Here is a 14,372-nt window from a genome sequence, read left to right on the forward strand (position 1 = left end):
ATGGATAGTGCTTAGAAGCTCTTGCCAATTTTGGATTTTACATCCTGGCTGAATACGAGCCAGGATGACGATAATTGGCCTATTCGTTCTTGGCCTGCTTTGGCAATGTACACCAATACGGACTCTGAGCCAGATACGGAGGATCGGCGGGAGCTAGGAGACTGCCTATGTCTTGGCTATTCTAGGGATCAAGATAATAAAAGGAAGACATGATATCTGTCTTCAGTCTGTCAACATCGTCCACTTTCACTTTTGAGATGCTCTGGAGCAGTCTCATCAATTTGGCGGCGCTGACCGTCGCTGAAGCCCATCTCAATGTCCATAATAGTCCCCTGGAAGTGAGAGATGCGACGCTTCAAGTGACTTTGGAGCCGGTGCTATCAGACAGAGTCGCCGAAGTCTCCGCAACTATCAAGAACTCTGGTAGCAGCGACCTGAACTTGCTGAAAGTTGGCACCATTTTGGACGACAAGCTTCCCGTTCAGCGCGTGCTCATTGCGGATGACCTTGGTAGGCTGTTCGGTGACGAACGAGTGGGAGAATCGCAGTTGACTTTTGGCTAGGGAATCATGTGCCTTTCAGAGGTATTGAGCCGAGCATTCGATACGACGCCCTCAAGCCGAGTCACTTTCAGCTGCTACCAGCTGGAGAGTCGTTGAATATCACCATAGACCCAGCAAAGGTTCATCTTTTCGAAAAGTCGGGGACGTACTCCGTCACTGCACAAGGACTGATTCCGGCTGCTTTGGCGCCGCTCACTGACTTCTCTCACCCGGCAATCGCGTTCAAGTCGAACACGGTCAGCATCGAAGTCGACGCAGATGCCGCCGCCAGCCGACTGGTCACAGCAGCACTTGTGGAGAGAACCAATCTGCAACCCGGGTGCAACGAGACGACGCTGGACGCCAGCACCAAAAGCCTGTCCAACTGCCAGGCCTTGGCGCTTGCAGCAGCCGCAGACGCTGCGGACCCGGCCTCGAAGCGTTTTGTTGAATACTTCAGAACAAACTCTTCAGAAGCCCGCGACGTTGTTGTCGCAAGGTTCAGGAGCGTTGCCGAGGAGTGCGGGACCACGGATACGGGAGTATCTCGGTACTTCTGCTACGACTACTATGGGATTTGTGAGATTGAAGGCCCTCTTAATGCTTACACCCTTTGGCAATTCAATACCGTGGTCATGTGTCCGCTCTTCTATGGCTTGCCCCCGCTTCCCGTGGGCTGTCATCGACAGTGTCAAGCTACCACTACGATCCACGAGATCACCCACTGCGAAGGGGTCTATGCGCCTCACACCAACGACTATGCCTACGCTTACGACGCGAGTGTCGCTCTTCCCCTAGAGCGAGCCCTTTTGAACGCAGACAATTACTCGCTGTATGCCAATGGTACGTGCCGTCGAATGCCCAAGAAGCTTGACGTCGCAAGAATGAAAAACTGACGTCCACCATAACCAGCTGTTTACATGAAATGTTAAAGGAGGCCAGTGCTACGATGTGCTTCGGGTTTGTTGGGAAAGTTGCGAAACCGAAGGCTTCAACCTCCATCAAGACTATCCGATAGCTTGTCACAAGGCGCTGACTGAGTGAGTAAGGGGCTAAAAACAGGAGTGGTTGTCTGCGTCCTCTTGATTTTTGTTGGGAAGGGCCGACTGGGTATGGGGCTGAGAAACATGATCTTTGAGCTTCTTGAGTCATTTAGCGCCACCATTCCATTCCCTCTGGCTGGTAGTAACTCACGCAGTTTATCCGCACACTTGCGATCAAGTCACGAATCATGCCCCCTCTCTCCTCGGCTCCTCGGAACAGCAATTCCCTCCCTGACTGTGACGTTGAATGCGTTGATTATCCAATCGACACCCGAGGGGCGGCCAACTCCGATGATAAGCCGGCGACGCCAGGGACTAATTAGCCAGCGGTGTCGAGCTGTGGTGATCTCCGCCATTGACCCCAGGACTTTGGCTTATCGCCCTGGACCATCCCCCCCCCCCACATCCCACGCGTGGTGATATAACCTTCGACGGACCCTTCTTTTACTGAACGTTGGTTGGCCATATCGTATATTTAGCTAAAGCTTGAATTCGCTAATCATGAGCACCGCTGCTGTTGTGTCTGAGCCGGGGACTACTCTCCTTCGCTTCGCATCAGGGAACGGGACGGTTACGCGCCGCATCCTAACAACTCCTCTCCGTGATGCCCTGCCCGCTGAGATCCCCATCATCGACATCTCACTCGCCTTCAGCCCCGAGCTTGCGGATCGAAAGATAGTTGCACATCAGATCCGAGAAGCTGCAACAACCTCTGGCTTTTTCTACCTGGACAACCATGGGATTGACCCGTCCATCACCGCCTCCGCACATACAGCATGTCTGGACTATTTCCGTCAGGGCGAGGAGGCCAAAATGCAATCCTGGGTGGGCAAGAGTCGTTACTTCAATGGGTACAAGCCGCCTGGATCCCAGCGCATCAACAAGTCAGAGAGTGTCGACAACCGCGAGTCGTTCAGCTGGACCTATGACCCCCGCTACGACACCGACATCACGGATGTGGGAGCTATCCCAGAACGGGTGAGGAGGTTCCTCAGGATGGAGGACTTCCACTGGGACGGGACCTCCAACATGCCTCATTTCAAAAAGGCCATCATTCGGTACTGGCAATCCTGTCTGAAGCTCGCGCGTGTGTTGGTCCGCGCTTTTGCGTTGTCTCTCGAGCTGCCAGAGGACTTTTTCGATGCCAAGTTTGCGTATCCTGACGCCGCTTTGGCGCTGAACTATTACCCCCCATTGCCCAAGCCTGCGGGCAATGCCGAGTCAGACACGAACACCCAGGTCTCGATAGGGTCGCACACGGACTTCCAGCTCTTCACCATTCTGTGGCAGGACGCCGTCGGGGGGCTGCAGGTATTGAACCGCCAGGGACAATGGATCCGGGCGGCACCGATCCCAGGGACATTCGTTGTCAACATCGCCGACTACCTACAGCGCATCACGAACGATCTCTACGTCAGTACCGTCCATCGCGCACAAAATCTGAGCGGCGAAGAGCGCATCAGCATGCCTTTCTTCTTCGGCTTCGGCCTCCATGAGAGTTGCGGCGTCCTCGAGACTTGTGTCGAGGATGGCGAGAGGCCCAAGTACGATGAAATCGGTTGCGAGGAATGGGTGCAGAGGAGAGCGAGGGCGATGCACAAAGTCGAATCGGATGACGAGAGCGAGAGATAGCCTGGCGTTTTCTTTCTTCGTCGCTTTGGCCGTGCGCGCGTGTCGCCACAGATAGTCTGTTATATTCAGAGCTCTTCATTTTGGGCTGGTGGGAGTCGATTTCCAACATGTCGCTTATGGCAAAGTTTCCCAAAAGTAACATGGCTTCAAAAGGAAATAATCTTGATTACCACAATGGATGAACGTCGACCAACATGCCCCTCGCAGTTTCTCGTCATGGTGTGCGTGGCTTACTAGACTTACTGGGAACTAAAACATGGATTCAAACATTGCCCAGGCAGAATCGAGTCATTGGGAAAGGACCTTTCTGACTCCTCTGGCTCTTTTCTTCGGAGGAACACTGGCCAGTTTCTCGCAACCTCGTTAGTAAGAGCTCCGGTTCAGGGTTCGTAGAAGGGTGGTAATATGAACTAAGAAACGTCTTAAAAAGAAAAAAGCTCAAACCATAAGTGTTTTCTGGCGTTATTCTGGAGCCGCCTGGACTGGATGGGCATCTCCAACGTCCCACTGACTGAGGTTCCGACCACATTCCCCCTCCGGACTGACCAGTCAAGTGCCACATTTCACTGTTTCACGCGTTCATCCTCAAGTGACAGCTGCTGTTGTTGGGCAATACTCCACAAGCGAACTTTTCGTCCCAACAAACAACCTGTTGTGAGGTGAACAGATGGCCTACTAAGGCCTTCGAGATGATTGGGAAAGCCTTTGCGCACTCAACCTTTCAATCTTGAGCCGTATTCAAAGATCGCACTCTGCGCTTGCGGTAGAATGCACAGGTGTGGAAGCCGATATGTGTGGCGTAAAAGTGGATTGGAGTCGTTCTCCAGCTCAAAAAGGTGTTTGCATACTCCCACAAGACGCCGAGGCTGTTTCCTAACTTGACCGAGTTGGTCTATGAGCCCATTGAACAAGGGGTCGTCTTCTGAAAGTTCCATGCAATCAAACCCATAGCTTGCGAGGTCTCTCCTCTTTGGCGTGAAGTATAAGCGCCTAACGCATGGTCCATGGTGAATGAGGTAGCTGGAGCCGAAACCAAAAGAAGCTCTTCACGGTACAGTGCAAAGTGTATTTCTCCGCCAGGTTTTTGGGTCGGGAGGCTCTCAGCATGGCCTGGGTCAAGAACCTTGCGAAGGATTGGGGGGGGCGCGGGGGGCGTATGGTCGTCGATGAATATCACCTCGTAGCATGGATTTCAAGATTCCGACGGCGCTTTTCTCAACTTGCCCGTGGGTCAAGTTTTGGAATACGAGTTTTAAAAGTTTTAAGACAGTGATCATTGACTCGATTATCAGGGGGCATGAGTTAGAATGCTCATTACACATCGTCTCATTTTGGCATAGAGTCGGGTCCGTTCGTAATGGCTCCGGCACCGAGGAGCTTGTCAAGGTGAGACAACGATCCAGCACGCCAACCTGGCCTTGGGTGTTGCCTAGTTGATTAGTATTTCACTGCGACTACGTTTGGGCTATGTTCGACAAAAAGAGGATGAGAACGTTGATCGTTGGCCGCAGGCAGCCGACCGAGGTTAGACCTTCCGCGAGTAAGGAGCCGTCAGACGACATGTGGAAAGCCTCATCTACTGACCTATCACGTTAGATTGACGAAGCGAAGCATGGTAGATAGATGCCTTCCCGTATTTGAAATCCGCAAAACTGTCATTCAGAATCGAGAATGTTAGTCAGCTCGAGATTCCCACAAGCCCGCACTGGTCTTACTGCATTACAATGCGCCCCAAAGTCGAATTGGTTAATACTCTTCCCAAAGTGGTAAAGGGTCAAAGGAAAACAAACGCTCCTCCGGAGATGATCATTTCTAATCATCGCGTTAATCATTCCCACGTGCGGATGTGAAACGTTTGCTGACAGGAACAACGTGGAATGCTTACCCAAAGGAAACAGGATTAAGTGCGCAACTTAAGCTTCGCAGGGACGGGACTGGCGATGAGATGGATAGCAAGTGTGTGCGTGCTCATTGGCGTACGACTGAGAGAGTTTGGGCTTGAAACCATCTCCATGTTTGTCAACGGACGCAGAAGCCAGACCGGAACGCCGGGAGGGAAACGTAATGCATGGCATGAGTCGAGCTGCAATCTAACTTTGAAGACGATTCGGGGAGAAAAACGCAAATCGAAAACCTGGAGGTATATCATTCCCGGTGCTGGATGGCCGATATAATTTCTGCCCATCTCTTGACCGGCCGTATTTGTCTGCTCTGGTGCCCGCCCCCTTCTTGCTGGAAGAAGTTCACCATGTCAGCCGCGTCTCAGCGCGGGAGTCTGGCACCATTGCCAGAATACCACCGCCGCGGACTCATAATCCTGACGGCCTTTTCGTTTCTCTCTACCCTGGCCACCACTCTCCTGTGGCTCTTCATCACATACAAGTTCCTCTCATACCGCAGACGAAAATGGGTCGACAAGAGGCGACGAGCAAGGCGGCGGCGGCACGTCACCGTCGCCGATCTGCCCGACCTCACCCTGGGGCTGGATGCTCCCTGCCCAGGCAGTACAGGGTTTTCCCGCATAGAAGAACTCGACCGCTTAGCCACCGTGCAAGAGCCCGCGAATGACGCCGGCGCCCAGCGACCCGACGAGGACGACGAAGACGACGAGGCGGAGGAACGCAGCCCGTTCCCGATTCTCGTATACAATCTTCTCCTAGCAGACATGATGGAGGCCGTCGCCTATAGCCTCAGCATTTACTGGGTGATAGAAGATGGGATATTCGCTCCTTCGTCCGTTTGCTGGGCCCAAGGATGGTTGGGATCGACGAGCAACCTGGCCGCCAGTCTCTTTCTCACGGCCATATCTGTGAACACATTCCTGACGGTTGGCTTGGGGTTCAAACCGCCCCCATGGACTGTTTACACGACGATTGCTTCTCTCTGGATATTTGACTTTGGCATCAATGGTGCCGGGGTGATATCGGCCACGCTGCATCCGGCCACCGTTGGAGAGTCTTTTTTCATGAGAGCCAATGTCTGGTAAGCATACCGCCGCTCTAGGCCATGATTGGAGGGTGTTTGAAGAAGAAGAAAAACCGCCAAACTGACGGCATGCCACCTCAGGTGTTGGATCTCCACGGCTTATGATTCTTGGCGACTATGGGCTCACTACTTCTGGGTCATGGTCTCCATCGCCGTGACAATCAGCCTTTATTCCTTTGTTTTTTTTACTCTATGGCGCCAGAAGCGAAACTGTCGTCATCTCCCAGCAAAACGATCAACACCCAGCGAGGAGTCCGGATTCCACACCAGCCGAGAAGCGGAACCTCGACAGCTGAGCGGATACCACCCGGCTTTCCTCATCTATCCCTTCATCTACATAGGGTGCAGCGTGCCTCTTGTGGTTGGCCGCGTCACAGCTCTTCTGGGGATCGACCTCGGCATCTTCTACTTCGCCTTTGCTGGATCCGTCTTAGCCGCCAACGGGCTCTTCAACTCGATTCTGTGGACGTCGACAATCCTCTTCAGCGCCCCGCAAGATGTACGCAATACGGGACTGGACAGATTCGCCTTCGTGCGGACGCCGATACGAGATTATGGCCATACAGTGATCATCAGCGGGCCATCAAGCAGGAGAGTGCCTCAGTCAGAAGCATCCATCCACAGTCGCAAAAAGGATTGGTGGTGGTGGAGATATGGAGGACAGAGAAACTGGGGAAGATCCTATACCAACGCGCATACCATGCCAGTGGTACGTGCGATTGAATTGCATAGCCGAGCGTCGTCGTCGGGGCCGGTAGATGGACCTCATATACAGATGGACACTGTGACGGCAGTCACTACAGAACGGGTGAAAGCAGTATCCTGGTCCCAAGACGGGCCTTGATAGTTGAATGATTTGAATTTCTGCGGGTAAGCGACAGGAACACAGAGTAACTTCTTCGTCATGAAGCGGATGTACAGCAACATACAGGATGATAATAGCCTCAAACGAGGCTTCTACCAGGGAAGGTACAATAGGACTCCACATCAATAGAATCGTCTGCTCTGTCTTTTACAGTTCATTCTCGTTGAATTAAACTTCTTGTTGACAGAATAGTAAGCGCCCTAGTGCTGTTTTGATGTCAAAAGTTGACTATAAAATGAGTCGTCAAGGACTTGAGTGAATCGACGTTCCCGCTCTCATCGAAGCTTGGAATAATCCTGATCACGAATGCAACGTGTAAAGCGGCGGCAACGCTAACCCAAGAATGAATCGAGCGTCCCCATCCATCCACTTCGGGGGGGGGGGGGGGGGAGGCATGTGGGTGGTTCTTGGCTCGCTTTCGCGTTTCGCTTCTCATAAACTGGGTTCCTTCATAACTCCGCTACTCCCCGTGGTCCTCCTCATCAGCGTGTCTTCAATCATTTTCGTCAAGCCAAGTCCTCCAGAGAACTCGCCCCGTTATCGACTTTTGCTTGCGCTCAACGACAAATGAGACCGTCGCTTTACGTTCCTACCAACCCCACAGCTGATTCCATAACCCGAGAAGCAGCTGGGGGACCTCGCCATCCGAACCATGTCTGGGGCACAGGCCGGAAATGAGGCCCCGGAAACAAGCAACAAGCGCCGCCGGACCTCCGGGATGTACCAAAGGAGGCGGGCTGTCGCGGCGTGTGGGCCATGCCGAGTTCGGAAGACGAAATGCGACAATGTCCGGCCCGCCTGCGGCTTCTGCCAACGGAACGGTGGCCACTGCACTTACCCCGATACTTCGAATGACTTCTCGACGTAAGTATCTCTGCCCGTGATTCCACACATCTCTGGGGCCATCCTCTGATCCTGGCTGGTCTTCAGCTTCGACCCTGCAAGCTTGGCAATACTAGACCGTATCAACCATGTTGTCTCTCTTTTGGAAACCGGGCCGCAGCCGCCGATGGACAATGTCGGCTCCGCTGTTCCCTTGCCGCAATCGACATTGTCGCCGACTTCTATCAGCGGGCCACAAACCAGTACGAGCCTCGCCCTCGAGGAAGATCCGACTCATGCACCAGACAACCTGCCCGAGGATGATGCTATGATACGTTTCAACATACCGGATTCGGCGGCTGCCAGTGCCAACTGTGAAGCGGTTCTTAAATGGCCAATCTTCAGGGGCTTGGTCCCCGACGTTGAGTCGTTCATTCTCGAGGCGGATGACGACGACCGGGAGTCTTTTGATCGACCCAGGCCTGTCAACGGTTGCAGTCTTGGACGCGGGGTTCAGGAGGACGACTTCACGGTCCTTTCGAAGAAGTTCTTGGCGTATGTGCATGTGAAGAATCCAATACTTGATGTTGCGGACTTCAAAGCCCAAGTGAGAGACGCAGTCGAAAGCGGCCCACGCTGGGATGGTCCCTCATGTCTTGTGGTGCGTCTCGAGCTCGTGTAGGTCCCTTCATCTCAGATACTTGTCGTGCTGACAGGACATCTAGCTTATCGCCTGCGCCCTAGCCTGCCTTGCGAGCCCTTTTCAATCCGAGCTCAACCTCAACGGCACGCCGGAATCAGTCCGGTCTTCTGCTTCAAACTCCACCGATCCGGACACAGCGCAGGCTTACTACCTCGCAGCGAAGAAGAGAATGGGGCTGATCGAGCCATCTTTGCTCCAGGTACAATGCCTGTTCTTCTTTGCGGTATTCGAGATGTACACCCTCCATCCGCTCCAAGCATGGTTCTACTTCAACCAAGCCTGTGTGCAGTTCAAGAGTCTTCTTTGGCGGCGTAGCCAGAGGCGAAACCCGCACAACATCTCGCAGAAAACTCGTCGTCTCGAGCAGAGGCTCTACTGGTCCTGCATGAAATCTGAGTGGTAGGTGCAGACATGCAGAGCGATGCGCTTCACACGCACAGTTGTCCAAACCCTAATTTCGCGTACGCAGTGAGCTTAGATGCGAAATCCCATTACCCTTGAGCGGCATCACCAGCCTAGGATACCCGGACCTCTTCCCGTCACCTCCGTCCGAAGTTGCTTCCCCTGCCGCCCAGCCAAGCGCGTTGGATATTTTAGAAGACGACATACACCCCGAGGAAGAGAAGAGCTGGTTCTACTACTTGGCTGAAATATCGTCGCGGAGAATGATAAACCGTGCGATATCCGTATTCGGCTACAACGGGCAGCAGGCATGGGTTCAAGACGTGGCAAGGGTGGTGGAGAAATGCGAGGAGTTTGACGGGCATATCAACGTATGGTAAGGACAGACTCCCAATTGTGGGTGCCGCTGAGCCCGGAGAGAGTAAGGGTCGAACGAAGCATGTGCTCACGCCTTCTTCCCCAGGTGCCTGCATATCCCCTCCCAGATCAACTGGCAGAACCGAGACTTGTCCAACAACGAGCTCGTCCACTTCATCCAAAACCGAGCTACCAGCTGCCGCGAATGGATCCACCGGCCTTTCGTCTATTACGTGGTCCATCAGCCGCCGGACGACCCTTGGATGCCCCGCGTCATGCCGTTGGCGGAGAAGTGCCTCGAGCTCTCGGTCGAGCTGCTGCTGGACATTAACCTGCATCATCGGCATCACGGAACGTGGTTCATGGCCAGAGCGGCAATGACCCGTGCGCTTCTGGTCTTGGCTGCGGTCAAGAGCGGTCGGTTCAACCAGCTGCCCGAGCGATGGAAACAAGCGGTCGAAACGGCCACATTGGCGTTGCAGCGGTGGTATGGCGAAGCTCCGGACCTGCTTAGGGCTGCGTCTGTGCTCGAGGGGGTCATCGGTCAAGTTATCGGGACCGGAGGATGACTGAGTCCGTGGGGGAAGCAAGCTGGATGGGCCCTTACCGTCAGGTCCGTCGGCCATTGCCGCAAGATTTCCGTCGACCCCGTTGCTCTTACGCCTCGGAGTGGCGTAAGAGCTGGGCGCTTTCTGCAGCCCGTAATAGCGGGAGAAAGGCGAGGTAAGATAAAGCAAGACCTGGACCCCTTGCTTGTGTCTTCATGCCCTTGAGGAACGGCCAAGCGCTTGGACATCACACTAAGGGAATATGGGGAATGTCTGGCCCATCACTATTGTTTGACACTTTACTTGAGTGCAACACAAGGGAACGAACTCTTCAACCTAAAAAACTTCGATGAACCCTTTTTTAAAAACGCAAAAGAACTTTTTAATGAACTAAAGAACAAAGAGAGGCATTTTTCGAGTTTTCTGTAATGATGCGTGCGAGTTGATCTTTGACTCCCGGGGTTGTCACCACAATGCCCATGGGTACATTCTTTAGCAGCCAATCTGTTTTGATCAGACAAATAGCTTAGTTCGGAGTGGCCCTGTGTAAGTTTCAAGCTGAGCCGTCCAAAAAAAAAAAAAAAAAAAAAAAAAAGAGAGAAAAAAAAGAAATTGTTGGCATAGTTTCGACTAACTGTACAATCTCGTCAACAACAACTTTATTAAGAGGACAAGTGCCGTTGCTTGTTGTCTTCAAACGACCATACAACAAAGTCGCTTGTTGGGGGAACCTGACGTAGGCTGGGCAGTCCTGGCCTCATGCCGACTTTCCAACTCGCGTGTCTCAGACGGCAGGGCGCATGCCACCCCCTCGCTCCCTTTCCATGTGATCCTCTGAGACCTTCTGGTGAGCTCTCACCCTCCTCTACATTAGTACCGCCAAACCCAGTGGGGGGCCACGTGTGGCTGATGCTTACCGGCGCATCTATGCAAGCCCTTTTTCTTTTTTTCTTCTTTTTCTTCAACTTTGATCTTCCTCCCCGGGCTCCCTCACCTTGGTCCGGCCGCGCATCGCGTTCCGCAAGTCGAACAAACTTCTTCGCTTGGTCCAGCCCGAACAGCTGTCTGTCAACTTAGCTTGGTTTCGGATGCGTATTGTCGGACGTCTGTTCGCATGAAGCCGCTCGGCCAGCAAGCTGGCCTGCTTCCGTATTTAGCTACTACTGTACTGATAGTTGGGAGCTCGTAGTTTTGGCCATTTGAACGCAATATCATCCCCACATTTACAATTGCATCCTTGATGAGCAAGGAAAGTTGAATGCCAATCAGTCCATTTTCAGGCCATCCTCAGCTTTTGGCAACCTCGGCGGCTTTCTTGCAGTTTTTGCCAGGCTCTCCAGCTGGGCGTGTAACCTCTCTGGCATGCATGCTGGCAAACAGCTTCGGAGTGTGTGAATCATAGACTGCGCCCAGCTTCGGACCATGATAGTTCTACAAAATCGCACCACCCCAGCCTGGCAGCTTATTGATTGGACCAGTTCAGACGATGACTGACTGATGAAGTTGTCCCCCTTCAGGCTTGTCCACCGCAAAATTGCCATTTCAATGAGGATCTCACCATTAGTGGCAGCACAGCACGGAGGGTGTAACCCAGCGGAAGAGCAGGTCGCGTGGCCGAGCGTTCTCAATGGCTGACATGATCTGGATAAAGCTCAGCCACACCACACCAACTCTGCAAAAGTTGGGATGAAGCTATTGTCACGCTGCCCTCACAATAAGGTCCTTGTTCCAGTTGGCCTCCTACACCCGGACGTATGCACCCTCACACGGTCATCTTGCCTTCCTTTAAATACCTTTCTCCCAGACCGATTTCTACTGTCTTTTCCCCCTGCCCCCCCCCCCCTTTTAGAGCTTTATCTTCCCTCCACCACTGATTGTGCACTTTCATATGCAACCCTAACTTATTTCATCTTGCACTGACAAACATTTCCTACTTCATTACAACTAGACAGCACAACAATTTTATCTACACAAGTATCCAACTGGTCAACAACGCACTACACTCCGAGCCTCATCCTGTCAACCAGTCTCGGCTGGTCTGCGACCATGTCGTCTTGTTCGAGATCGTCAAGATCTTCGAGGTCTTCGAGATGCAGCTGCAATGACTGCGTCGACTACAGATACGAAAGGACATGCCATGTGGATGGTTGCTGCAGGAAACACGCCTTTCTACGCATCGACCCAATGAGACCCGACATCAGGATCTATTCTGACTTTTGCGTTGATCGTGAGTCCAAGCCGACACTGCCACCGCATATCCGGTATTCATCAAGCTGATTGTGATCACCTAGATACTTGCAAGTACTGCGTCCTCGGCTTAGAGATGTGCAACCGGCCAAAGGAGCTTCAGGACCGTTTTTGCTCTGAGCGTACGATTATCTCGTTACCCAATCTTTCAAAGATTCCACTAACATTCTTGGGCAGACCGGAGGTGTGGGGTGACGGGCTGCGATCGGACCGGAGACTGTCCGTCGGGCGTGCCCCTACCGTGGAAGTGTCCGGACCGTGAGTTTCGACCGCTGGGGAAAAGTCCGGGAGTCCATGACGCTGACGTGCAGCCACCAACAGACAAATGCTACGTCGACAACTGCTACAAGACCAGAGAGAAGCTTTACGGGTACTGCCTGGACCACCGATGCCGAGTTGCGAGCTGTTTTGAAAGACGAACCGTCGACTCCGAGTACTGCGTCGACCACGTTTCGAGGATCTGCCGAGAGCTGAAGTGCCGAGAGCCTGTGCACGCCGACAATCGCTGCTTGCTCCACCAGATATGCACCGTCAAAGACTGCAAGGGCTTCAGACTGGGCATTTCAGATGGTGGTCATCGGGACTTTTGCGACAAGCGTAAGAAGATCCATGGCCCTTGGGGGTTGACGGGCGGTACCAGGGACCTGGAAGCTGACGAAAAGGGATAGACTACACCGAGAATCGGTGCACGTATAAAGGCTGCGACAAAGTGTGTCTTAAAGGTTGTCGAAGCTGCGCGACGCACAAGTGCACCTACGAAGGTTGCTTGAACTTCCGAGACAACGAAGTCGATGCCGAAAAAGTCTTCTGTCGAGATCATGGTTGCGGCGGTGCTAGATGCTACGCGGTGGCCACCTTCATCGACGGGGGTGGTTTCCGACCCTTTTGCCGCCGACACACCTGTACCATAGCTGGATGCGTCGAAATCGCCGAGTTGGGTGTTCACTGTCATCGTCATCGGTGTCACTGGAAGTCCTGCGAAAGACCTTGCCTGTCAGGAGGAGAGTACTGCGCGGATCATCAGTGCAGAAGATCTGGGTGTCGCACGATCGTCCGTCTCCCGCTCGGCTACTGCGCCGAGCACTGTTGCAAGATTGACAAGTGTGTCAACTATTGCGATGTCACGACAGATAGGATTTGCTTCGAGCACTCGAGAGAAGATCAGTTTCGACGGATCAAACACTTGGAGGACAGGCTGCGAGACAGAGACTACAACCACAGCCCTCTCAACCTCAACCACCATGTCCACCACCCTCATTTCGGCGACCTCCAGATCCGCCACGATAAGCTCACCAGGGACTACGACGAATGCGTGAACCGATTGAACGCGAGCCGAGACGAGATTCGGATCCTGCGCACCACGTGGGTGTCGGCGGACGACAATCGCATATGGAGAAAGGAGATCGAGGACCGCAACGCACGGCTGCTGCTGGATCTGGACCGAGAGCAGAAGAGAACCGAGCACTGGGAGCGCAAGGCGGTCGAGCTCGGCCGGAGAATCGACGACCTCGAGGTCCTATTGGCAGAGGAGCGGCTGAGACATCCGAAATCGGACGAGTATGTACGACAGATCGCGGACCTCGTCCGCAAGGTCGAGATCCTCGAGGAGGAGCTCCGCATCGAGCGCCTCAGCCACCACGCGCATGAGGGACGTCAGCACGAGATCGACAGGCTGCGGCGCACCATCGAAGAGCTCGAGCGGAAGCTCAAGGGAGACCACATCAAAGTGGACCAGCTGCAGTCCATCATCGCCGGCGAGAGGGAGCAGAAAGACATTCTCCTCGAGGAGATCGCCAAGCGCGACGAGTTCGAGAGACAGCGACGCGAAGACCGTCGTCGACCCAGGAGAGGAAGCTGGGAACGGAGGTCGCGCGACTCACGCCCTTGGGGAAGCGTTTTCTAAAGCACCGGAATTCCGGGCTCAGTGCATTTGTCGGGGGTTGGAAGGCGAAAAAGAAAGAAAGAAAAACCATTCTTGCAGAGACATTCAATTCTGCTCAGGATGGTGTTCCGAGGGCATAGGTACATACATGTCTTCTGATGGGGGGGGAAATCAGCAGCGATCTCAGAGCGTGTTGAAGAAACCCCCCCCGGGCCAAGGAAACTGGAGGCCATTTCATTATTATTATTATTATTTTACACCAGCGAACGCACGCTGAAGTCTTCGACTCGACGCGGGAAGATAGAAATCAACCACCCGAGAGTACTCATCAAAAAGCTTATCAT

General features: G+C 53.4%; 5 protein-coding genes across 5 annotated transcripts; all 5 read left to right on the top strand.

The window, feature by feature from the left end:
* Positions 1–257: 257 nt before the first annotated feature.
* CH63R_03475 (Neutral protease 2) lies at positions 258–1,438 on the top strand (the record flags this gene model as incomplete). Its single annotated transcript, XM_018298450.1, has 2 exons — positions 258–510; positions 564–1,438. 2 exons carry the CDS (start codon positions 258–260, stop codon positions 1,436–1,438), a joined length of 1,128 nt encoding a protein of 375 aa, XP_018163266.1.
* Positions 1,439–2,086: 648 nt separating this feature from the next.
* Positions 2,087–3,217, top strand: CH63R_03476 (2OG-Fe(II) oxygenase; the record flags this gene model as incomplete). The annotated part of the gene is made up of 1 exon (XM_018298451.1): positions 2,087–3,217. One exon carries the CDS (start codon positions 2,087–2,089, stop codon positions 3,215–3,217), a length of 1,131 nt encoding a protein of 376 aa, XP_018163267.1.
* Positions 3,218–5,465: 2,248 nt separating this feature from the next.
* CH63R_03477 (Integral membrane protein) lies at positions 5,466–7,014 on the top strand (the record flags this gene model as incomplete). The annotated part of the gene is made up of 3 exons (XM_018298452.1): positions 5,466–6,199; positions 6,449–6,911; positions 7,006–7,014. The coding sequence occupies 3 exons, from the start codon at positions 5,466–5,468 to the stop codon at positions 7,012–7,014; spliced, it is 1,206 nt and encodes a 401-aa protein (XP_018163268.1).
* A 705-nt stretch (positions 7,015–7,719) lies between these two features.
* Positions 7,720–9,920, top strand: CH63R_03478 (Vegetative cell wall protein gp1; the record flags this gene model as incomplete). The annotated part of the gene is made up of 5 exons (XM_018298453.1): positions 7,720–7,931; positions 7,998–8,550; positions 8,615–8,991; positions 9,062–9,370; positions 9,458–9,920. 5 exons carry the CDS (start codon positions 7,720–7,722, stop codon positions 9,918–9,920), a joined length of 1,914 nt encoding a protein of 637 aa, XP_018163269.1.
* Positions 9,921–11,945: 2,025 nt separating this feature from the next.
* Positions 11,946–14,049, top strand: CH63R_03479 (uncharacterized protein; the record flags this gene model as incomplete). The annotated part of the gene is made up of 4 exons (XM_018298454.1): positions 11,946–12,126; positions 12,191–12,268; positions 12,324–12,743; positions 12,815–14,049. The coding sequence occupies 4 exons, from the start codon at positions 11,946–11,948 to the stop codon at positions 14,047–14,049; spliced, it is 1,914 nt and encodes a 637-aa protein (XP_018163270.1).
* Positions 14,050–14,372: the final 323 nt, after the last annotated feature.

The sequence above is a fragment of the Colletotrichum higginsianum genome, chromosome 2, assembly GCF_001672515.1.
Source record: "Colletotrichum higginsianum IMI 349063 chromosome 2, whole genome shotgun sequence".
Taxonomy (NCBI): Eukaryota; Fungi; Ascomycota; class Sordariomycetes; order Glomerellales; family Glomerellaceae; genus Colletotrichum; species Colletotrichum higginsianum.